At 33.7% G+C, this 26,769-nt stretch overlaps 2 protein-coding genes and 1 pseudogene across 2 annotated transcripts; 2 read left to right on the top strand and 1 right to left on the bottom strand.

The window, feature by feature from the left end:
• The first annotated feature begins 1,441 nt into the window (after positions 1-1,441).
• On the top strand, positions 1,442-3,562 carry LOC121239599 (protein LATERAL ROOT PRIMORDIUM 1). The gene is made up of 3 exons (XM_041136874.1): positions 1,442-1,577; positions 2,001-2,966; positions 3,099-3,562. The coding sequence occupies exons 2-3, from the start codon at positions 2,162-2,164 to the stop codon at positions 3,431-3,433; spliced, it is 1,140 nt and encodes a 379-aa protein (XP_040992808.1). The 5' UTR covers positions 1,442-1,577; positions 2,001-2,161; the 3' UTR covers positions 3,434-3,562.
• A 16,505-nt stretch (positions 3,563-20,067) lies between these two features.
• LOC121240100 (ankyrin repeat-containing protein P16F5.05c) lies at positions 20,068-25,229 on the bottom strand. Its single transcript, XM_041137578.1, has 6 exons — positions 25,071-25,229; positions 24,895-24,982; positions 21,788-21,852; positions 20,551-20,619; positions 20,420-20,469; positions 20,068-20,244 (listed from the first exon to the last, which is right to left on the bottom strand). The coding sequence occupies exons 1-6, from the start codon at positions 25,143-25,145 to the stop codon at positions 20,133-20,135; spliced, it is 459 nt and encodes a 152-aa protein (XP_040993512.1). The 5' UTR covers positions 25,146-25,229; the 3' UTR covers positions 20,068-20,132.
• A 658-nt stretch (positions 25,230-25,887) lies between these two features.
• LOC121238208 lies at positions 25,888-26,568 on the top strand (annotated as a pseudogene).
• The last annotated feature ends 201 nt before the right edge of the window (positions 26,569-26,769 follow it).

The following is a 26,769-nucleotide window of genomic DNA, read 5'->3' as shown; positions in this document are numbered from 1 at the left end:
TTTTATAACTTAACGTACTGTATTAAGTCACATCTAAACTTATTTTTTTAAATTTTGTTGTGGTCAAAACATTTCACTTGGTAAAAATGCTAATTAAGAGGTAATATTTTTCTCAAACTTATGAGAAGATAAAGCATTATAATCTATAGATTCAAATTACATTTTTGTCATAACAATATAGATAAGTATGAACAGTAGTAGTAATTAAAGATTGTCTGTATGACAGGCAAGGTTTTGGAATTGCTTCTCACATGGCAAATCTACTGTATTCGACAAAACAGATGAGAATGAGATAGATTTGGAAACTCTACAATCAGGCCTACCTGGACTCCACGTTTAATTAATGGTCTTAATACATATATATATGTTTATTAAATGTGATCTGTGGCGCGTCTTAAGCACGCGCAATGTCTCCGGCAAATCATGGAATGGGACCTTGATTAAGGTGGTGGGGGCCCTTATCTAAGCCCCCCATTCAAGGACTGCACGCGTTTTCTAATATGTTTATCATTTCTGCGTGTTTTATATGTTTTTACGTGGTTGTGAAATGTGTAAGTTTTGAACAGTTATTTTATAAAAAAATAAAATTTATTATTAAAAAAATATTCTTTTTTTATGTGAGTTATTTATTTTAAAAAGATGAATGATAGTTGCAGTCGTAAATATATAAATATTACACAATTATTTTGAAAAAAAAATTATATTAGATTCATTATTTTTTTAATCATAGATCTCACTCTTTTTTAAAACGACTGTACGATATTTGCGTACATTACGATTATATATAACATTATTCTTTCAAAAAAATTACACAACTTTTGTATATTCTTCGATTACAAATATTATTTCTTTTATGTGTTATATATAATGATAATATTTTTTTAGGAATTTAAATAAAATTTTAAATGTTTAGACAAGGAATTAATATATGAACCAAGATAGACTATTTACAATTATAATTGGAAAGTAGAGATTTTTTAAAAGTAAAATTTTAAATTAATATATTTTTATATAATACGTCATATTTATTTTATAATAAAAATAATTTTATAATATAATATTATATTGAGTTATGTTTGTTTTATTAGCTAAAATATTTATCTTTATAATTAATTATATATTAAGAAAAGGATGAAGAGGTGAGCTGTAATATTAAATTACTTTTTAAATATTATTTAGAAAAAATGGATGGTTTTGGTAAGAGGAATGCATGAAAGAGTGGATTGAGAAAAAAAATAGATGCGACTTTAGAGGAGCCATAGATTTTTCTTTTCACAAAAACTAAACAAAGAGTCTTTTTATTACTCTCTCTACTTCTATAGTTAGTGTTATTATTGGAGAGAGAGAGAGAGAGAGTGAGAGGTTGAGAGGAACCCACCTCGGTTTTTCGCTTTCTAGGAAACCATATAGGAGCTTGAGGCTCTGTGAGAGAGATAGATAAAAAAGAGAGGCTCAGAGCCAGAGAGAGAAGGGATCGCGTTGGAGAAGAAGAAGAAGAGAAGATGATGACGATGATGATGATGATGAGAGAGAAAGTTCGGCAACGATAACAAAAGAGCAGAAAACACAGAAGAAAGGTCGTTATTGCATTCTCTCTCTCTCTGAGACTCACTTACTGCTCAGACCCTGCTCTTTCTGGCCCCTCACCTCCCAGAAACTGCTCAGTCGTCTCTCTCTCTCGATCTCAGAAGCCAAACTTTTTTTCCTCAGAAAAGCCAAAGTGACAGTAAGAGTCGTCTCAGCAGCAGCAGCAGCAGCAGCAGTAATCTCCTTAGTAGGGAGATTGGTAGAAAGCCACCCAACAAACAAGATCTCCGTCCCTCCCTCTCGCATAACTTATTTCCCAGAGAATTTCAGAGACTCCACTTACATATATAACGCCTGCAGATATACATCCATAGATTGAGTTCAAGATCACAAATCTCTCTCCCCATATTAATTTGTGTTCTAAAATACACTACTGCTAATAAAGATTGTGTTTTGTTGACAAAGGGCATCAGTTGTGGCTACTACACGGAGGTTACCTTCGGATTCTGGAGCCTTCGCAGACTGGGCGGCTACGTCCTCTTCAGCCGCGGGCCGCGCCGCCCCGGATGAGCTATCCCTTGGCTTCAATGCCGGACCTACCGCCGCGGGAACCAGCACCGGACCCACCTCTGGAATGTGGTCCGCTGCCCCCTCCAGGCAAATCAATTACGGCCTCGCTTCCACGGAGATGGGCATGGTGGGCCTGCGCGACCTCTTCGTCGTCGCACCTGCCTCATCTTTCCACCACAACAACCACCACCACCACCACCATCAGCATGACCCCATCATGTCCGATCCTCATTCCATCAACGGCTCCAACCCCGCCACTGCACTCGGAGTGGGCGTCGGCGTGGGCGTCATCCCTCTCCTCACTGCTACTCCTTGCCTCGCGCCATCGAACATCGGTGTCGACGATGAGAACAATATGCTGAGTAATAGGAATAGGGGTGGTGGAGGAATTCAGCTCTGGCAGAATAATCAGCATACTCAGCATGGGCATTATTTCAAGAAACCCGCGATTCTTGATCATGGTGGTTCTGGGAATCTGGTGCAAACAGTTGGTGGCGGTGGTGGTGGTGGTGGTAGTGGTGGTGCTGGGATGGGTGGCTCTACAACGACGTCTTCCACCGGGACGACCACGTGCCAAGACTGCGGGAACCAGGCAAAGAAAGATTGCAGCCACAGAAGGTGCAGGACTTGTTGCAAGAGTCGCGGTTTTGATTGCGCCACTCATGTCAAGAGCACCTGGGTGCCAGCCGCTCGGCGGAGGGAACGCCAGCTCATGGGTGTGTCCGCTTCTGCTGCTGCTGGTTCTTCTGGCGCTACCTCTGGTGCCAAAAAACCTAGACTCATCACCTCGCAAACTACAACCAACTCCCATACTTCCACTTCCAATACAACACCCCCAAGAAGCTATGACACTAGCTCCAGTCACCAAGGTTTTAGCTTTGCTCTATCTCTCTTCCTCACAGACACTAATACGCTTTCTGGTTCATATTTTTTAGTTTATTACTGGTTTAGGGTTGTTGATATGTGAATTGTGAGTAGGGTTTCTGCTGAATTATGAACAGATGCGAGTTTTAAAGAGGCATTGCCTGGGCAAGTACGTGCACCGGCTGTTTTCAAGTGCGTGCGAGTGACGGCGGTGGAAGATGGCGAGGACCAGTATGCGTATCAGGCGGTTGTAAATATTGGTGGCCATGTTTTCAAAGGGTTTCTATATGATCAAGGGGTTGAAAGTAGAGATGGGTATCCTAATATATCTGAATTGCATTTAGGTGGTGGTGGTGATGGAGGGAGAAATGTGGTCTCCTCGGCAGCTCCAATTCTTGACCCCTCTGATGTTTATGCTGCATCCGGTGGAGGATTGCTCGGAGGTTCAAGCTTTGGTAATCAAATAAATTAATACTTTTTTGTTTAATTATCGGGTACAAGACATCTGTCGATCGATGGTCTTGGAAGGAAAATGGCATTGTAGGCTAATTCTTCTTCTGTTTACTACTTATTAATATGATTTTGCTACAAATGTTTAATAGTCTTTGAATCTTCTTATTAACCCATGTTATGCTCTCAACTCTACAGATCATGGTTTTGATTTTCTTGTTTATCGCCTGCAGTATGCTTTTGTCATTACAATTACCATGTGATCAGGATCATTATATCCTAATGACGATGTGTTTCTGAAGAATTAATGGAAAGTAAAGACATAAAAAAAAGGTTATAACTTCTCATAATAATAGGTTCATAGAAATTTGTGATAATGTTATACAACTATATACTTTTTGGTCGTCGATGCCTTTTCAATTATTTTTGTTATTCTTTTTGCTCTTGGGGTTATGTTTTTCAAAGGTGAAGTCTACAGTGTAATTAAAGGGAAAGGGTCAGTCATCCATGAAAATCGTGGTATCAACCCTACCTTTATAAGTTTTCCAATTTTGTCTTGCTTGTATACCTGGTGCATGTTCTTATGCTAGAAATTTCCCACTCAAAGTATATTGTGCGCTTCCTTTTCCTTCCTGGTATATATTATACCAATCTTACATACTTTATGGTTGGGACTGAACGTTATATTGCAATAGTTTTCTTTCCTGTTTGGTTAGTTTGGTTCATTGTCGACAAGAAGTAAATGTGAATATCATAATTAATATCGTGCTGCTTTAGACTTTAGCATGGGAAGTTGTTGTAATGTCACCATCATTGGTTGTCAAAGAAAGAGCATTACATCATATGAATGTCGTTTTCAAGCTACATTAGCGCATGCTTGTTACATTTTTGCAGTGTGTGGACAAACGTGCTACTGTGAGCGTTCATGAATGCTTGATCTGCTTGCTTCTTTAGTTATGCTTGTCTGGGATATGTATTCAGCTTTGAATTTCGTAGCGGTAGACCTTGGCTTTCATGCTAAAATCCAATCCATCTGATCAAATAGCATAGATTTTTTTAAGAGTTGATGCTGAATTTGCACTCACTTATGATGTAGTCGCACTATAGTTTCCATTATTGTGCATGCCTATAAAATTTTTAAAGATTTAGTGTTGTGTAGAATATTTGCTTGTTTTTCCCCCTTAGTTTATTTGTATATGTCTTAACATGAGTACGAACTATACAGTGTACTGAGTCTTTCTTCAACTGTTTGTTTTTGCGGTTTTTTCTTTTATTTTACATATATTCTTAATCATTTAGCTATTAGAATAATTGTTGTTGGGGATTCATATTTGGTTCTATATTATACTTTATTCCTTGAGATGCTGCAGGTATATATATGTGACTTAACCTTTTGGCTATGATCTAGCATGCAAATGTTGACTAATCGAGATTTGACAAAGAGGTGTCTGTATTCATTGCTTGCTTGGATTTTCTTTTCACCTCACATGCTGTCCACTTTGAATGTCTGCAAATTAATTATAATTAGTTGAATTTTAACACGTGGATCATATTAACATTCACTTGTATTTCGCTTTTTTACTGGTAGATTAGATATACTGCATTCTACTTTTCCATCTCTGATTAGGTGCGGGCCTATTCTTGTGTTCCTTGCTTTATTAGGTGCATTTGAGAACAAGTGTTTGTGTGTCCTTTATTTTAACATATCAGATAAACACATGTAAATAATTTTTCTGAGCACCCAAAAGTAATGTATCCTTCCTGGTGAAAGATCCAAAATTCGGCACATTGTTTTTAACCAATAAGAAAGATTGCTTTGCAACAATAAAAGGATTGATGGTGATCATGATATTTTGTAGTAAATCTGCAACTTTTTTTGTTCTTTCATTTGCCATTTGTTTATGAAATGTCACTACGGCGATCATTTGAGTAGATCAAGGTCCCTTTAAGTTCTTGCTTGAACTTGAAGATCTGAGTGGGAGAGAAATAAATACATAAAGTACCGGGGCCTACTATTCATAGCTGCCTATAAAATTATTTTGGGCAACATTAAGGCTTGGTTTGGATAGTTTGTATAGTGAGTTGAGATGAGATGAGTTGAGATGAGTTAGAAATGGTTTAAGTTAAAATGTTTTATAGGATTTTGAAAAAGGAGAGAAAAAGTTAAATAAAAATATTATAAAGTTAAAATATTGTTAGAATATAATTTTTTAATATTATTTTTATTTTGAGATTTGAAAATGTTGAATTCTTTTTTGTGTTTTGTTTGGAAGTTTAAGAAAATTGTAATAATTAGGTAATGATTAGATAAAAAAAGTTGATTTAAAATTGAGAAGTGTTTTGTGTTTGTGGTATTTGGATATTGAGATGGGATGAGATGATAGCATCTCTCTATCCAAACCAGGCCTAGATGAGAAGTAAATGTCAAAGAATCCATTATGTGTCTATCTCTCTCCAACTTGAGGCTCAAGTTTAGGCAAGAAGTTGAGGGGATCTTTTTCCCATTTGAGTAAATAGAAGGAGCTGTGTATTTATTTACCTTTGGATCAAGGTCCTCTTAAGTTCTTACCCCAACTTGAGGGTCTCAAGCGGGAAAGAAATAGACACATGATATCATGCATCCCACATCATTTAGCACTGCTTGCATAAATATGTTGGTCAACATTAAATGAGCAATAAATTTGTGGGCTCACTTTATGATGCTCCGACATGTGGTTCTTAAGTTAGGGCAAGAACTTTAGTAGATCTTTATCCATTTACTGTGGTCTCTCATTGGTTGTGTTGTTTTTTTTCTTGATTCTCACTATCCAAGCTGTGCAGGTATACTAACCATTAATAGATCTTTAACTAAAACTTGGTATTTAGTTCATGCATCTCCATGCAATCATTGGCTTGTTATAACTTCAATATTAAATTTTTGCGAGGCTGATGAGTTGATCTACTTAACTTTCCCTGCTGAGAGGGAAAGCGGGGTTTAAAGTGTTTTGCTTGATTGTTATGCCAAAATATGCCGTCCAATTGTAGAGACAGGTTCATCTAGCTAGAATTTCAATTTCAAGTATTAGTTGCCAATTTGTATTAATAACATATATATGTCATGCTCTGAAGAATCGCCTTCCTTTTTTTCTCTCCTTCTGATGCTAAAGTGGCAGTATCCTGTCATTGATAATTGTTTGATACTCGATACCTTTCTCTGGGTTCCCATGCTTATTTTGTATTGCATATACAAAGCAAATTAACTGAAAAAAAAAAAAAAAACATGAAGGCATTCACTTGCTTAACTATATTAGTTCTGTCCCCCATCTTGAGGATTTGAAATGCCAAACAGAAGTTGTGCATGGATTGGTATAGCAATCATGGCATATATAGTCGTATATATAGTTAGTTTACTGAAAGTGTATCGTTTCCTTCATCTACTTTAGAAACTTTCTGCTTCAGTTTAAAATGAAAGATCTTCTGGTGATAAAGATGGTGTTGATGGACTTGAATGATTCTTGTATTCCTGTGTGGTGTCTTTCGGAGAGGTTATTGCCTAGATGTTATTTGGCATTTCATGTGAACATCGACAGTTTTCCTCTTTTCATGTTTTGAAAATATAATGCATAACTAGGTTATTATTTTTATCTGCTTTGTTTTGGTTTCACTGTTTTGACCCCAAATGAATTTTGGGATATTATGCTGTCTGGTTGTTAGACAATTCTTGTGTGCGCGCGCTATACAATTCTAATTAGTTCATGTTTAATTTTCCTGGATGTGTATATATTTCTGTCACCAAATCCTGAAAGCAATTTTGTTATTGGATTTATGTTTGGGTGAAAGATTAGCATAGGGTGATTGCTCGATATATAGTGTCAGTAAACATGTTTCCAACAAGCCAGTGATGTTGTTTCTGTCGATAGGGAAGAAAGCCAGTGCATGGAAGAAAGTCAATGCATGATTCTAAAAAATATATATCATGATCAGGAAATTGCTGCAGAATTCGTGGAATGATTTATCTGTTGGAATGCAATTTTTTACAGACATACATGATTCTTCATGTGCGTGGCATGTTATTGAAATTTATACATGCATAGATACATGCATGTATACATATGTATATGTGTTATACATATATATACATATATATATATATATCCCGTTGTGTAATGAAAGTATTGGAGTGAATGGTATCGTGCATGTCTGGGTGGATAGCCCCTGGTTTTGGTTTTGGTTTTGGTAATGGTGTCTCTCCTGTTGACATGCTTGTGTTGCAAAGGAAAATGGCGATATAAATGCGTTCTCAAGAAAATGTTATATAAAGTCATCGGCTTCCATTGCTGTGAAGTGTTCCAGAGCAGAAAAAGGATTCTGCCCTTTAGTGCAGCATTTGGTTTCTTTACAATTTTTTCGTTGGTGGGGGAAGTGGATGGTTCTCATTCAGCCCAAATATAACATCAATGGCAAACTGGAAGAGAATCTGAAAAGATGCTATCAAATTTTTATTATTCCACCAAAGCCATCATTTTTTCTGTTTAACTGCGTGGTTCAGTCTGGTTGGTTTGTGGGAAATTAAAAAAATAAAAAATGGAAGAACTTTTGAAAAAATCTGAGGAGTGATGTTTTTGGTGCAAGAATAATCAGAAAGGAATTTATTATGCATAAGTTATTATTTATTTTTATATTTTTTATTTATAATTTTTTTATAGAATATATGTTTGAGAATTTTTTTATAAGATATAGTGTGAGATAATAAATAGTGATTGAAAATAAGAAACTTTATCTTGGATCTTGTGAATACTATTTACTCTCGTACTTTTTATTTATAATTTTTTTTTTATAGAGTATGAGAGTTTTTTATAAGTTGAGAAGATTTTTTTTATAAGATATAGTATAAAATGATAAATAATGACTGAAAATAAGAATTTTTATCTCAAATCTTATAAACTGTGCTGTTTTTTTCTATTTTTTTCTCCTGGACCCAATCGGCAAATGTGACAAGAAGGAAAAATTCTATTTAATTACGATTTGACCGCACCAAAATATCTACAACACATTTTATAATATACAAAAGTTATAAAAATATTATAAAAACTTACATGAATTTATCATTTTTCAGGTCCATAGTCCTGTTTTACAAGATGTTTTCTCTCAAGTCAGGCATCTTTGTACTTCCACTAGTCTCTTTGAGCAGCTAAATGTTGATTGGATTTTGATCGGCCTTTGTTTCAGGAAAGCAAAATGGAGCAGTAGTACTGAGTGTACTGTTGGTTACAGTACTACTCACCCTAGCTAGCTAATCATGTATTAATCTCACGTTTCCCATGACAGTTTCTTTCTATAAATGGTCGTGACACATTCCCTTATTCACACACTTGCAAATGGAAAAAAGCGCTTTTTGTACTTCGATCGAGGGAAGAGCCGCTGTTTCAGATCGACCATTATGTTTCAGAGCTCTCTCTCTCTCTCTCTCTCTCTCTGCAACTGTGTTCATCCCTAGCCTTTCTTTCTCTGTGTCTAGTTCCAGCAGCCTATACTACATAGACAATTATAACATAACGCAAGTATTGAAAATATTTCATTTTTATTTATTATTTTATTATTTATTATTATTTAATATTTTTTTATTACTATTTACAAAATATCTAAAAATACCACATCATAAAAATACAATCTAAGGAAAATGTGCAAGAAAAACTCATGTACTCTTATTTATGAACATATCAACAGTAGAATATTGCCATAAAAGTGGGATGAAATATTTTATATTCGATTGGCTGCGTACGGAAAGTACTTCTAAGGTTGTTGAGTTTGCTGCCCACAACTTTGTTAAGTGGGCCTTTTATGTAGTTTTGTGGACCTATATATATATATATTGCGTGTGTCTTATTCTTCGACACTTGCGGCCTTTTGTCCGATTTGGAGAAGAGGGCTGTTTATTGTTTTATCTCTATAGAAACCATAACCTATGCTGTTTCCTTGATCTCCTGGAAAATTAAATGAAATGTCATACTAATAACCTTGACATGGTCACAACCTCAAAGATGTAAAGGAATCATTGTGTTTCAAGTAGTATAGAAGAAGAAGTACAATACAACATACTCGTACTTGAGTGTCAACAATTAATACATGATATAGCCATGGTTGTGTCAAAATGCCTTGCAAACTCCTTCGCTTTCAGCCTTACTTTTGCTCAAATTTTCATCAGCCTGATCTGGAATAGCACATGACCAAGATCTGCTTGTCTATAAATTAATTTTTTAGAATGGTACTTATAATCCCAATAACTTGTCAGCAAGAACCCATGAATAATTGGCAAAAGTGGCATAGATTTCATGAAATACTTTCTTTTTGCTGCTAATATGTACGATCTGCAGAAGGGATTGTAGAAGAATAAGACAAGAAGCAAGGAAAATGAGAACAAATAATATGAAGTTACGGTAAAAATCATTAAAATTCTCAAGTAATAATTTACCTGCGCTGCAATATTAATTAATACAGTACATGCAACTCCATAACAGTGACAGACATTTGATTTGATCTGCTTATTTCATAACTCCCATGCATCATGTGTCCATGATCCTTTATTGAACGTAAACTAGCTAGAGTTCTTCCTCCTAAATTAAAGAAATGTCTCCAAAAGTTAGAGTTCCTCGAGTTAGATCAAACAGTAGAATGGGTAGAATGAACTGACTGTGTCTATGGTCTTATATTCTATATAAACGCAATGATCTGTATAGTTTTCATTCACAGTGCAGTTATATTATAAGCACCTAATTAAGATGGCTGGGGAGATCCAACAAAGACTTTATATGATAGTACATATATAAATGCAACAAAAAAGAGAAATAAATGGGGAGATATATCTGAATAAACGGCATGGTTTGATCTTGCCCTTAAGACCAAAGAAATGGGGCATATAATCGAACCTCATGATTCCATGAAAGTGCATGCAGGAATTCCGTCGCACGTACGTGAATGTTACATTAATATATCTTATATGTGGAGGAAGCCACCTAAAAGTACCTTATAGCCATGAAGATAAATTTCTTCAAGGAATTAAGACAGAAAATGATCCTGTGATTAAGTACGTCGTTGAACATTTATTATATTCAAGAATATATTGCACGCATTGCATGCATGCATATCGTTCTTTATTATGGACTATGTTCCTTCATGATGCAAACCCAAATTGATATGGGCCGGTAGGTATCATTATTTTCCTCAAAATTTTGTATTTACTCTCATTTTTGCATTGTAAGTAAATATTTGGTTTAAGTTTTGGAAGTGATTTTGATTTTGATTTTGTCTAAATTTCTTGTAAGATTCTTATTTATTTATGTATTTAATTTTCATACAATAATTAATTATATTTTTCAATTTGTTTTAAAAAATATCATAATTTTGAATTTTGTAGTTATTTAAGTCTGGTTTGTGGACTTCGTAAAACAATTTCAAATTTTACTATTAATCAATAATTTTTAGAGTTTTCTTTATGTTTTTGGATGAATATCTTGTATTTTCTGTGTTGATCATCTGTTAGAACTAGCTGGAAGAATTATCTCAATTCTATCCAGCATCACTTCGTCTGTGTTTTAAAGTGAACTTTGGTACGTGTTTCATATGAACAACTACTTCAAAATTATATCCAGGATTTGATAACAAAGAGTTCAATGTTTTATCTGTTTTTTTTTTTTTTCTTTTTTTTTTTTTTTGGCCTTTTCTAATACCACTCTGAAATCCCTGATGATCTTCTTGCACCACTAATTCGCCTAGATGTGTCTAGTTCTTCGTGAATCAGCATTTTTTTTGTACAAGTAAATGATATTAAATCAAGTAATTAATTAGACGGAGCAGGATATAAAAAATTAACAAAAAAATCATGAAAAATAATCCCATTAAGAAGTCTCTAATCTATCCCAACGAGTATTCTTTCACGCCAAATATACCACATATATGAGACATAGAAGAATCATCAATAATTAAGTAGTTGTCCTGACAGGCCGGCTCAATAGATTTTGAGGCCTACGGCTATAAATTAAAACGGACCATTTTTCTTATATCAAATTAATTAAGTTATATCTAAATATATTTTTATTTAAAAATTATTATTCTTACTTTTTGAGATGTAAAATTACTAATTAAATTTTTATATTCAAGTTCTTCTAATATCTCATTCTCAATTGATAATATGGCTCGTTCATTTAATCTTTCCTGCGACATTGTTGATCTTAAATAAGATTTTATCAATTTTAATTTTGAAAAATTTCTTTCTACAGAAGCAACAATAATATGTATTGTCAATAAAATTCGATAAGCAATACATGCATTTGGAAAAGAATCAAGTCTTTTTATATAATTTAATATATTAATAGGAGTGCTTTTTACTACTGATAAAATTTCTTTTAAAACTTTTAGTTCAGAAAATAAATCTAAACCATCAATATCATATTTCAAAAAGCTTTCAAGACTAAGACAATTTTTTTGCAAACTACCATCGTCAAGTGATTTCAATTTATTGATATTAAATAGAAAACCAAAAATATTTTCATATATTTGAAATTGTTCAAACTTGTTTTGAATTGAAGAAATTGCTTGATCTACTATAAATAAGAAATAATTAATTCTAAAAGATTCTTTAGCAGATTGTGTTATCTCTTCATTGACATTTTCATCAAACTGTTTTTTCCTATGAATTATTCGTTTTGCTCTAAATACAGGTTCTATTTCCATACTAATTGCAATATCTTTCGATGAAATTATAGTAGATTTAAATCCATTTTCTCTATAATTTTGAAAAAAAAGAAATAAGACCTTTTAACTGATCAATGGCAACATCTATATGCATATCTTTGGATTGCAGACTTTTACTTACAATATTGACCGCAAATAATATATCATACTATATGGTCATGCCTAATATGAATTCAAAGTTCTCAATTTCATATGCCACTAAACAATTAGTTTCACTTTTTGTTTTAGGATCTTCAGTTATTTTTGCTGGTTGCAATAAAGATTCTCTTATTTGTGGAGTTTGGAATTTTATTACTTTGATACTTTCAATTCGACTTTCCCAACATGTTTGTGAGAGTGGCTTAAGAGTTAGAATTGACACATTATCTTGTAAAATTTTCCATCACTTTGTTGATGAAGAAAATAAAGAATAAATACGTTGGACTATTCCAAAAAATGATATAGCTTTAGGACAAGAATTAGCCACGTCACATATAATAAGATTAAGATTATGACAACCACATAGTGTGTAAAATGCTTTGGGGTTTATATCAAGCAATTTTCTTTGCACCCCTTGCTCTTTTTTTTTTCATATTAGACTCATTATCATAACCTTGTCCTCGAACATTATTAATATCAAGTTCAAGACTTTTTATTGCATCTTTGAGTATACTTTTTCCACTTATATCATCTACTTTAATAAATTCTAAAAAATGTTCATCTATTTTTATTGGGTTTGCTGAAATATTAAGCATTTTAGTATGAGAGACATTTGTTCTTGATGACTTACATTTGGGGTACCATCAAGTATAATTGAAAAATATTTTGTTTCCTTTACTTTTTTAATAATATGGTTTTTAATTTCAGTTGCTAGCAAATGTATTAATTCATTTTGTATATTATGCCCAAAATAATGATTATGAATTTCACCATCTTGAATACGTCGAATGTGTTCTTGCATTACTGGATCAAACTCAGAAATCATTTCAGTTAGACTTAAAAAATTTTCATTGTTTTCTTGGTAGATCTTTTAATTTTGTCCTCGAAATGGTAAATTATTTTTACCAAGGGTTTTTACTATAACAACAATTCTCAATAACACTTTTTTCCAATGATCTTTTTCTTTGTTAATTTGTTCTTAGACTTTTTTGTCAATTGTTTTATTTCTTAACAATCTCGTTTCTAAATCAAGCCAAGCAGTAATGTTAGTAATATGCTCATTGGTTGTTTCATAGTTTTTAAGCTTAACACTAAGATTTTTCCAGTCATCGGTTCCTTCATTAGCTAGTTGACTTATACTAAGTTTTGGATTAAACAACTTGCAACAAAAGTAGAATACTCTATTCAAGTCTTTTGAATACACTAACCGTTTTCTATCATGTTTCTCCCCATTTGATAAGTTTCGTATATAATATGTAGTAGAAAAATGTCTAGAGTTCTCATTCTTAGGAAAATTTATATTGCTATATCTAATTGGACTATTTTCTACTAATAAATCTCTTAATTTTGTATCAACATATTTCCATTGAGTTGGGTCATAAATATTTGAAGGAATAGAATCAGATATGTTCTCAATATTTTTATTTTCTTCTGTACTTTTTCCAAATTCTCAATCAATAATTATAGCAGTTCATACTTGAGCACTATCTTCAGATCCCTTTTGTTGGGTTTGTTATGTTGTTTCATTATCTCTATATCCCTTTTGTTGTATTTCTTGATTTATTTTGTTATTTTGTGGTCCTATTTGGTGCGTTTCATGATCATCTACAAATATTTCATCTAAATTTTCAACTATATTTTGTTTATTGGTAGTAACAAATTTATTTAAAGATCCTTTTTGGGATTCAATCAACTTTTCTATTCTTTTTTTTTTTTTTTTAAGTTTTTCATATCCAGATGCATATTTTCTGTTAGACATATTTTCTAGTAGAAAAGAACAATATCCACTATATAAAATCTTACTATGGTTATGAATATTCTAGAAAAAATAAATATTAATATAAAACAATAGAACTTGATTTAGCAAACGAGATCCACTTTTATATAACAAATGACTTTCACTTTTACATAAAATTGTTAATCTGTACAATAAAATAAAATATCTTAATGTTAATATCCACAATCAACAAATAAATTATAGACTAGAAAAAATAAAAAGAGAAAGATTAAAAGTCTGAAAAATAATTCATAGGTGCCCTGACCCATGGGCCATGCAAATTGTGAATGCATCGATTAATTGAAGAAGAAAGGGAAAAAAAAAAAAAAAACCAAGGGACATGGTCCCATGGATGTTCTAGAAAATTCTTCCAAGCAGTAACGTTCACGTGACTCTTTTATTGCCACATACATTCACAAACTCACAGTTCACCGCATATATAATATATATAAAACAAACACTTCACTTTATATACAAATGTGAAACGGCAGCTCAAGACTTAGATTAATTAGCGATTTAGCTTCATTTACCTTCCAAAACACAGGCTACACAGCAGAGCTGCTCAACGTTTGATGGTGCGATTGGAGACAATGGAGAGGCTGCCAGTGCATACGAGCAAGATAGACATGGATGCAAGAGAGACATTAGAGAATGGATAGTGAAATACAAAAGGTATGAAATAAGATTTGTTGATTTCAGGTATAAAAGCAGAGTTTTTGAGATGTTCCGTTGGATTTTTTTGGATTTTGTAGAGGTAGTTTGAAACCATTAAATTACAGTCATTATTGTGAGTTTTGGCTTTCCTAAGAAAAGTTGCAGTCTGTAATTAAATAGAAATTTAAATTTTCTTTTTATAATTGTTAGCTTTTTTTTTTTTTACCTTTGACTTGTTTATGTTAGACATGAGTTTTTAATTTCTTTGTTTAGTATAGATAATTTTTTTTTTTAAAAAAAATTTATTTAATTATTTTTTGAGGCCTTCTTTTACTATGAGACCTTAGGCAACCGCCTAACTCGCCTTATGGGAGAGCTGGCCCTGTGTCCTGAAAATGTCCCCAACAAGTAAGAAGAGTCATTGCCTTCCTAAGCATCACCCAAGCCCTACCAGTCCTATTAAAGATCTCATCTCATAAAACATTTGCCAACCCATAATGGAGTAATAAATGATCCACGAGTTCTTCATTCCTTTTACACATGATAAAGCACCAATCCAATAAAATGAATAATGCTAAGTATAAATCTCAATAAACAAACTCTGCATAGTCCCTTTATAAAAAAATTGGTGCCACTAAAATAGAATTTTTTTTTCAATTTTTTAAAGTGGGCTCTACTTTTATACAAAAACTTACACAAAACTTATCTATTTGAGACTTTTACAAATCATTTCTTAAAAAGAAAAACATAACCCTGAGAGCACTTTCCTCCAACTTCTAACGATTTACATTAGAGCATTGACGGTGGCTTATGCATCTTCATATGTAAAATCACATCTTTTGAAGATTGATTTTACATATGAAGAATTGATTGCATATGAAGAAAAACTCTCACATTGGATTATGCATTTTTTAACCAAATAATAATAAAATATTTATTATTTTATTAATATATTTTTTTCCTGAATCAATGGACCATCCAACAGTCAACCAAAATCACGAAAAACTGCTTATTTCCATACAAATTCAATTGCCAACCAAAATAAATTCCATACAAATTCAACATTCTTGCCAAAATAAATTCCATACATATTCACAACTTAATACAATGTAATTCCATACAAATTCAACTGCCAACCAAAATAAATTCCATACAGATTCAAATAAATCCCATGTATCATGTGCTCAAATTCTATATATCATCAACTTAATACAAATTTCATGTATCAAAATCAACTTAATAGAAATTCCACAAAGTTGATTTTAATACAAGAACCACAAACTCCAAAAGTGATACAAATTAGCAAGTTTTTCAACAATAGCTCCACAATAGTTTCCAATTTCCACGTCGTTGATAGCAACCAACAATACAAAAAATGATGGATTGGTGTGCAACAAGCAGTACAACAATATCCAAAATACTTCACCACATAGTCAAAACAATTATAAAATCACCAACATACAAACATATAACTATATACGAGATATGACCTTATTCCTTTGTTCCTTAATGATTTCCATTTGAAGATTATGGAAATACTCTTGCTGCACAGAATTCATGGAATTAATATCTAATTTCATAATTTTCATATCAGTTTTTCTCTTCTTAAGAACTACCAATTCAGGTCTATCTTCTTCAACCTTAATTTCCAAATCGATTTTTCTCTCCTTAACAAGTAGTACTTAGATCTTTCATTCTTATATTTCAATTGTGATTCTCTTCTCTCCATCATACAAGTACTCCTATCATCTTTCATTTGGCTTAAGGCCTCATTAATTACATTATTTTGTCTTTCGTTACATTCTCTTTGTTTCTCTCTTGCTTTATCAGCCTTCTTGCCTAGAAGTATCTCACAATCTATGCGCACATTTTTCATGTCTTTCCCTAAACGTATTGAGTTTGGAATAATACTTGAACGTGACACGTTGTCTTTTTTTCTTTCAAGGTCTATGTGTGCTTGCTATTTCGGTTGGTGCCTCAAAAAATTTCAACAATGATCTATGTTAATGTTTATTTTTTGGATCCCTCGGTACAAGATCTTTGCTTTATCAATCTACAAAATAGTGGAACAATTAGTTGGATTATGTCATTGCAAATACTTAATAATTAGAACAACAAAACATCTAATTAAGCATTATACCTTGTCTAGCTCGGTCGCATCGCTTGGATGAATACCTTCAACTTAAGCTATGCTACCACAAAATTTATTGAAACATTTTTGAATGATTGCCCACCGATTGGTCAAAGAGGGATGACTGTTATTGACTACTAGGTTTTTTATTGGTGGAGTAATACTCATAAATTCTACTCCACAATTGTGTGGATGATTGATCAGTCCCTCGAGTATCTTCGTGTGCAGCAATTGACATACCCTGCTGGGATTTTTGTTTCCCTTTTTCCCGTTGAGATTGTGTTGCTTGGACATCAACATTTGCACTGTCCATAGGGGAGTTGTTAATACCACCCTCACCACTTTCCAACATTGTGGTGAAGAAGTGATCCTCATCAATTAAACAGTTTATCCTTCAACAAAATATTGAAGGATAAAATGTTACTAAAATATCACATGGGAAAAGTATGTATGCATGAAAAGTGCAAAACAAATGGAAAAAATATTCATGGAAGCGAATAAGATGTAAAAGTGAATATCAATATATCTGCTAAGAATGAAGTAACCTAAATGAAAATTTATCAACTAAACCAAAAAAAATAAAATAAAAATGAAGTAATCAATATATCTGCCAAGCATGCTTCCTAAATACAAAATACAAAAATCATGTATACTGTGGTCTAGTATGTACACTATACGTAGATTAGTCCAAGAAAAACCAAACCTGGTTAATTTAATATCATATAATTAAACATCCAATTCCTGGTTGAAATAAAAATAATTTACTCCTCATTGCATGTTCCCTAACTATAGACAACAACACTACCTTCTCTCTTTTTTCCATGACTGCAAGTCCTATCAAATTCTCCTTCCCTGAGTTTACTACCTTCTTTCTCTCTCACCTTAGCTTGGCCCAATCTACCACCAAACACCATCATGTTTGTTGGTGACAACATCGTAAAATTTGTTCAAGGGCACATGCCATGTTTTACCCAATTTCTATTTTACTAATTGGCAATACCTACGTAGGTATTTAGACAGCAAGGGACACATTACAATAATTCCATTAAATTGGAGTACCAACAAATCAATTTGTAGTTCATTGGAGGATTGTAATTGGGGTAGTGGGGCAACAGTTTGGAGTAATCAATATTAGTTTTTTGTTTTGTACGTTTTTCTAAAATTTCCTACTAGCTTCACTGAATTTATGATAACAGGTTACTCACAATGAAAGAAACTTGCAAATGGTGACCTAATTACAAAGAAATATGGGATCTGAGTTTTCATGCATGGTAAAGAAGGCAAAAGTTTTGGGCATGTCGCTTGGTAGTCCTTGCTTAGATGCTCCCAATTCTGTTAAACTTCCTCACCCTCCATGATGTTTTCCCCCATCCCCTTCAAAAACTTCCATGTTCTTCCCCCTTCTCATCACCCTACAATTAACTTTTTAAATTACCTAGCTGCCAACAATGATAACAGAACAAGGGGACTTTTTTGTATACTATTTGTTGCCAAAAACCCTTTAATTCAGACACTCTAATTTTTAATTCAAACACTAAACAATTACAAAGCATAAACCTAACCAAATTAGCAAAACCTAACCAAGAGACGGAAAATTGAGTACCGGGCTATGAGAAGAGGCTGTCGTTGATTAGCACTGTCCACAGGCAAGGAACCGCAAAACCTGACCAGGAGATGGAAATCTGTTCACAGGCCGTCGTTGTTGAAGAGAGAAGAGATACAAGTCTGTTTGTGTCGAGAGAGAGAGAGAGAGAGAGAGAGAGAGTCGAGAGTTGTTTCCTGGTGCCTTTGTTGTCGAAGACAGAGAGAGCAATGAAAGAAAAGTGTTCGAGAGAGTTCCGTTGGGGACAAAGTTCAAGATAGAGCCAATGAAACACTGTTTGGGGAGAGAAAGAAAAAACATTAAAAATAATGTTTTGGGAGTGAACAATGTTTTTTCAAAATTGAAGAAATATTGTTTATAATTATGCAAAAATTTAAATATGCATAATCTAATTAAGATGAATTTAAAGAGATATTATATAAACATAAAAACGAATATGAGGATGCATAAACCACTGCCAACATTCTTACAACTCTTTTTTCCTCCAATATACTTATCCCTTGTTCCTTTCACTTCCCAAGATCTAGAAATTAGAGATTAAATGCAAATAGGAAAATGCATGGGTCACCGGGAGGTGTTCTTGAGATATTTTTCTGAATATAACTTTTATTTATTTAGTTAGTGATTAAAAAATATTTTTTTATGATATTGTAATTTTTTTAAAAAAATATTTAAATGTATAAAATAATGTATGAAAAAAAATAAGAAAAAGACCAAACGACGTTATCGAAAAAAGAGAAATAATTTATACAAGTCTTAAATAGACAAGTTCCATGCAAGCATTTGTAAAAAAATATACTCCACCTTAAAAAAGTGTAAAAAAATTATTTTTTATTAGTGATACTTAATTTTTAACAAAAAACTTGCATTGAACTTGTAGTGATTAAATAAAAAATAATTTTTATTTATTTATTTAGTGATTAAGGCTTCGTTTGATACATAAACTCATCTCAACTCATCATTACAACTTTTTCAAATCTTAACACAAAATATAATAAATAATTTAATTTTTTCAAATCTCAAAATAGTATTAATATTAAAAATTAATATTCTAACAATATTTTATCATTTCAACTCAACTCAATTCAATATCCAAACATAGCCTAACACTTGTAATAATAGCACGATCCATGCAAATAAGCTGATGCTGGAGCAGTGTCAGAAGTCTCTTTTCTTTGAAGACCGAGAATGCCGTAAATGGTATATTAACCGGGAAAAAGGAAAATATTCAAAGGCGAGAGAGAGGGTGAAATTTCGTCCAAGAAATTGGAAAAATGGCATCTCCGACCTCACAAAGCTTTCAGCTGGGGCTTTGCTTTCCAACCCTGCCAATTCACCTTCTTTCTCCTTGAGCTTAAAAACCATACATATATATATATATATATTATATATATATATATATATTTCGTTTCAGGAAAAAAGAAAAAGCCTTGATAATTACTCTTTGCAAGTTGACACGATCCACAAGAAATAAAAAGAAACAAGTTACAATTTCTCCGTCGGTATCAAAGCTCGTATTATGTAGTAAGATGATTAAAATCAGTAACACTCGGTTATGAAGAAAGCCAGAAGAGACTCAACAGCTATCCTCAAAATTTTCACGTTAAGTTTATAGTTTATAAGTTTCTAACAAAAGAAAACAACAGCAAATCTTTCGTAAGTTTGACTTCTATTGGGAAAGTCCTGCATTAGGAAACCCTGATACCAGTAAGTTCAACTTGTGCCACTGCTTCATTAATAGCATCAATGATGTCCATTTTACCCCTACTTGCGGCCTCATCCATTGGAGTCTTCTCATAGCTGAACATAACCCAGGATCATGATGATTACGAAATTAGAAAAAAAAAAAAAAAAAAAAAAAAGTGTTCATCACTCTGACTCTAACACTAGAAGTTAAGATTTTCTTTTTGTTGATAAGTACAAGATTTGATCCATTAGGCAGATAACTGATGATCGGGGTATAGATATATCTCACCTGTTTAATACACTCACATTTGCTCCTGCCAATATCAGTTTCTTAACCACCTGAAGAGGCAAACATTTGCAGAAGTCAAGGAACAGCAAAATTGCATTTTATTAGCTAGGCACAGGGAACATGATAATTACCTCAAGATGCCCATTGAGGCAAGCCCAATGAAGAGGTGTATTCTTCTCTTCATTAAAAGCATTAAGATCCTGCTCAGACAAAAGTCCCCAAGCATTCATAGAACCGTTCGATGTATAATATAAAAATCTTAACGTCCAGCATGTGCAGCATTTCTAAGTAATCAGTCCTTTGTAAGATTTTAAAGAATCGGAAAGTCCTGATTTAACTGAATTTTTAAGCTCCATCATGGCATATATGAACAAAAACAGCAAGGAATGTTTGTGATTGGCAAGTTCATAGATTCCCAGTTGGTTATGAACTCACAAACTTATCCTTCATCCCATTCTTGTGAGGGTGCTAAAACTCAATTGCACAAAGGAAACCATGCAAATGTCATTTGGTTGCCACAAGTCGTAAAAAGTGAATATAAGTAGACAACAAACACTGCAGCCCCATATACTTTGAAGGGCGAACTAAACAAACACCTAATTAACAGAAAATTCCCTACATCAATAAATAAGTACATGGATCACAACAATCACCCTAACTCAGCGTAAGGAATGTTTATAAACTCCCACTCCCTTCTCTTTTTGGTTTAACATATTTGGAGTAGCTGTCATGCATGAGTAATAGAAACAAAGGTAGTTGCCTTAATAATCAGACTGCAGGCAGATAGCTGGAAGGAAACTTTTATTGATCCTTTATAGCAAAGATGTCGTATCATCAATAGAGGGAAACCATTTAGATGATAAAACTAGCACAACATGACTTAGAGTCAGGGGGATGATGGATCAATCAGATAGTTCATTCAACTGACATTCAGGATGTGGAAGCTATGTAAACAAGCTTGTACCTTACTAGCCATGAAAGCAACGGATGATTTATTTTCTTCTTATTTTAGGCCAAAGCTGCAACTATGAGAACCATAGTTGGGAACCTAGCTAATATAAACAAAGATACATGATATACTCAATTGTATATTCAAATTTTCCTAGGAAAAAAGTTCTAAAAAAAATCCTTTTGAGCTAAACAGTACAAGTGTACAATATGGCAGCCCAAGATCAGCTTGATCACAGAGTGTTGAAAAAACAACATTTCCAAAAGCTAAACAAAACAAACACATCAGAGACAAAACTTGTAATTTAATAATTATCAAATATCTGTCTCTTGAGGATTCTTTAACTTAGAAATTGATAAACAACAAATAAGTTTAGAAATTGATAAAGAACAAATAAGTTTCTAAGATGGCTTCCTCACCACTCCTCTACCGATAAGATATTCTATGATGTTAAGATGTCCATTAGCTGCAGCCATATGAAGTGCTGCAATCAAATATCAGCAGGACTTAAGGTCAAACACAGATCAAAACATGATTAGCAGAATAAAACAATGCAATCTAAATTAGTGCAAGATAATAGTATCCTAAAAGTCAAGTTTCACCAATGGCCTTTATCTAAACAAAAACAACTGCTGACAAGCACGTGAAAAAGATTGTTCCAGACACCATCTAAAATATTGAAGAACAATATACACAATATTATCACATGCCAAACAAGTGTACCACAAATCTAGCACATCTCAAAATTTTCAGTAGATATGAAAATCTGTCCCAATGAAAATCACTTATAACATGCTAATCATGTTTAGCATCCACTTAGTTTTCACATATTAGCTAACCCTAAACAATTATTAGCTAACCCTAAACAATTATTGTTGGCTTCTAATTACCATAACATATGACACTATTTCTTCACCAACCTCCAAAACAAGAACAGCCTCCAAAACATGTTATTCCCCAGAAACTCTTGGCAAATGAAAGAAACTCACTTCTTTCTAAAGAACCAATTGCAACAGGATACCAAAATTTGATATTTGATGCTCACTCTCAATGTCAGTATTGTGAAAAATGAAGATTTTAGGATTGCCAAGAAGTAGAAAAAGAGAGGAATAAAAATCATCAAGCACAGGATTTAAATTATTGGGATTTAAAAACCTAAATCCACTAGCATAGACAATCATGAAGTAATTTACTAACCAAAAGATGAAGTACAAGAAAACACTGATAAAATACTCAAATCCAATGCCCCAATACAGGCAAATCTCACTCACACACAATACGAAAATTTTCTACAAAAGGGAACTTCTTTTTTTTTTTGGTAAGTAAACAAACTATATTGCTCAAAGAATAGGCATAGTGCAGTATATACAAGAGACAACCCTGACTAGGAGGGTGCAAGAGAGATAAGGAAATCATGAAGGGCCATGCCATTGAAATCAACAACATTGGACCAAGTACATAATGTGCTATAAAATAAAGCTATAAGTTCCTCTAGCAATCTGTCCTCAAATGTCCGTGCATTACGTTCCTACCATAGACACCACATGACACACATTGAGATCTTCCAGACTGCTGTAATCTGATGTACACTTCCAATAATTGGCCAGTTGGCCAAAGCTGCCACCATGGTCTCCGGCATAACCCAACCCAACTCTACTCTACCCAGCACCCTGTCCCATAAAGCCCGTGCTATCTCATAGTTTAATAAGAGGTGATCTACCGACTTGCCCCCTCCCTTATACATACAACACCAATCTGCCATAATAACTCTCCGGTTCCTCAAATTATCAGTTGTGAGAATCTTGCCCAAATGTTGTCCACACAAAGAAGGCTACTTTGGGGGCACCTTGTGTCTCCATAGCCTTCTCCAAGGGAACCAAATGTTGGGGTCTTGGGTGAGAGCCTTATAAAATGAGCGAACTGAAAAGGCACCTTTCCTGGCGGGTACCCACCACAAACTATCTTCTAATGTCCCAACATAAGAGAGGCAAAAATCTAATCTTATCTCCTTTTTTCTCTCTTGCGGCTTTGCGGACGAAACTAGGAAAGGGAGACTTTCTCCTCTGTCTCTGTCTCTCTGTCTCTCTTTTTAGATGCATCAAATCAGCAAAAAATTGTCATTTCCAAACTTGAAAAGTACAGTATGTTTACAATATAAATATGCCACCTCATATATGAAAGTTGGCTAGGATTAGGAAGAACAGTGCAGCAAGGAGTGAAATGCATTAAATGCTTTGACACTAAGGAGAAACATCTTTCGCATGTTGGACTTGCACAAAGTCTTATCACACAAGACTAGGATAAGTGAAGCTATTGTGTGGCTACGGTGCATAGTATCCCATAAATCCTCACTTAAATTCAAGGCACCTCAACAATCATCAGTTACCACTTGGGTGAATGCCAGCAGAGAAGAAGGGGGAAAAGGGACATTAGCCCAGTCATTCATTTGTATGGCTAATAGACACCATCACTCTTCTATTTCCAAATTCCATCAACCCTGTTGTAGGCTGCAGAAGCAACATACTCCACTACTGTTGTATCATTGTTGACTTGTGCTTCCAAAGCCAACTGCCCATGACTTGAAAGGTTGATAACCTTACCGCTCAGGAAGGAAACTTTGCTGCACTTCGAGGAATTATAACCACAAAGAGAAATCTTTGTACTCAAGATTGCTTTCTCAGATCTTGTCATGTTTCCTGAACCAAAGCTAAACTCCAAAAAATGTTTAAGAAGTGCCCCCCTGGTATTCCAAGTTGGTGATGTCAAACAAACTAAACATTTCATGAATCTTATCCAGTAGACTTCATACTAGTACTGTGGCAATCATAAAGACTTAGTTCCTGACCCTAGCGACTTGTAAAGTCTTTAAACTTACTAGACATGCCTGGAAGAGGAGAGATTCATAACTATCAATATGGGATTCCAGGGCATTTGATCATTACCTATTTCCTGAAGCAGAGTTTAGTAGTGAAGCTAAAATCTGATGACTGGCCACGTAAAGTTAATTTTAGAGGTAGTAGCACAATGATCAAAGATTGAATCTAAAATCTCAATTGCCAACAATTTACCTCGAAATTCGAGGGGAACTTTAAGCATTGAAACAAGTTCCACAGCTCACTGAAAGACCATTGAAGTTTAAAACTTCAAAGCATCAAGCCTCGAAATCAGCTCAAGAATACAATCCTTCAGTGTAACTTAAAAGATGATCAAAATTCGTTCTTGCAAAACTGTATCCCTCCCTAATCCCGATAAATACTTGGTTTCTAAATGAGATTTAGATTGACAGCTCAATCAGCTTAGCTTTAACATCATTTCGTTTTACACAAAATTATTAAAAATAAAATAAGAAAACTGATGATGCTTTCTAAAAAAATTTATATAAACGGCACAAATTTAAGACAGTTCCATAGTTTTTTTTTTTTTGACATCAGTTCCATAGTATAAATAATGAGACAATTAAACGGTCAAATTTTCATATGCAGCAGAGACAACCAGAGAGAGGCAAGCTTTATACTAAAGTTGTAACCTGTTCGGCCGAGCGAGTCCCTGGAATCAAGGGGAACACCAACAGACGCTAAACTAACGAGGTCGTCGAGATCATCGTATCTAGCAGCCTGTGAAACAGACAAAACGCAAAAAGAAATTGCACGAAGGAGAAAGGGAAGGAAAGGAAAGATAAAAGTGATGGGAAGTGGTGTGTACTTCAAGCAAGGCGTCTACATGCTCTGGCGTCGTCTCTGCAGGTGTCTGCTCCGCTGAATTTGCCTCCATTCCCATCTTTCGCTGTTCGTCGCGCGCACACAATGGCCGTAGGCCCAGATATACGAAGCTTTAGATTGTAATTACAATTTGGCCCAAATCAAATACCTAACCCGCTAATTCACAAGAAAATTATAAAAAATTGATTTTATGTAAAGGAAATGATTCATCTACAAAGTTTTTTAAAAGAAAATTTTGAAAAATTTTATAAATTGACGTGATATTTGTGGTATATAAAATTGCGCAACTCTTATTTTACTATAGAATAAATATAATGTATCACAAATTTTATTTTTATTATGTCTCATTACTATATGCCTAAATGTTCTCTTTTTTTTTTTTTTTTGAAAAAGCCTAAATGTTCTCTTACATGACGACAAGTGCGCGTAAAATATATATGAAATTTGTATTTTCTCATCTTATGTGGTTTCAAGTTGTTTATCACTTATTGTTTCCTATTCTTATATGTTATGTGTTACATCTAAAGGTTATATGTTTTTAATTATATTATATGATCCTCTAATAAAATAATATGATATTTTAGTTGTAGTTTATCATCCATGTTTTTTCATTTTAGAACTTTTGCAATTTTTTCTAAAAGAAAAATCAAAAGACCGGATTGATTGATCTCTTATATTTTTCAACCACGACTATTTAACGATTTTTTTTTTTTTTGAAGCTACGGACATTGTTAGAAAAACACTTTGAAATAAATTGGAGGATAGCTTTCTTGCACATTATCTCATAGTCTAAATTGAGAATGAAAGCTCTTTGGGGTTTTTTGGGGGGTAATGTCGAGGAGAGGGAGAGGACCCGTTTGATCAAAGTTCTAGGAGAGGAGGGGTTGGTTAATGAGGCATTGGCTGCATTTTATAGGATGAAGCAGTTTCATTGTAAACCAGATGTTTATGCATATAATACGATTATTTATGCTCTTTGTAGGGTAGGGAAGTTCAAGAAGGCAAGGTTTCTGTTGGAGTAGATGGAATTGCCGGGGTTTAGAATCTTAGATGCCCACCTGATACATATACGTATACGGTACTCATTACAAGTTCGTATTGTAAATATAGCTTGCAAACTGGTTGTAGGAAAGATATCAGGAGGAGGATGTGGGAAGCAAATCATTTGTTTCGCATTATGCTATTTAAGGGCTTTGTTCCTGACGTTGTGACTTACAATTCCTTGATTGATGGCTGTTGCCAAAACCAACCGGATTGCGAGGGCTTTGGAGTTGTTTGAAGATATGAACAGAAGAGGTTGTGTTCCCAACCGAGTTACTTATGGTTCTTTTGTTAGATATTATAGTGCAGTCAATGAGAGTGACAAGGCTGTTGAGATTTTGAGGAAGATGCAAGAAATGAATCATGGATTATGGAATACCCACATTTCCAGTTTGTATACCCCAATAACACATGCTCTGTGTGTGCCAGGGCAAATATAACCGGCCCGACCCGGACCATTCGGGTCGGGGTTTTTTTTTTTTTTTTTTTAATTATTTTATTCTTTTAAACCCCCCCCCCCCCCCATTTGTACAGTAGACGCCCAATCTTGTAAACCCCTAACGCATCGAGAAATAACAGATTTATTTATTTTTATTTTTTATGTAGCATTTGTACAGTTTGTTGAACAAGAAAATGAACCA

Source organism: Juglans microcarpa x Juglans regia, chromosome 7D, assembly GCF_004785595.1.
Source record: "Juglans microcarpa x Juglans regia isolate MS1-56 chromosome 7D, Jm3101_v1.0, whole genome shotgun sequence".
In the NCBI taxonomy this organism is placed as follows: domain Eukaryota; kingdom Viridiplantae; phylum Streptophyta; class Magnoliopsida; order Fagales; family Juglandaceae; genus Juglans; species Juglans microcarpa x Juglans regia.
Note: the sequence above shows the minus strand (reverse complement) of the source record. Positions and strands in the feature narration are given on the sequence as shown.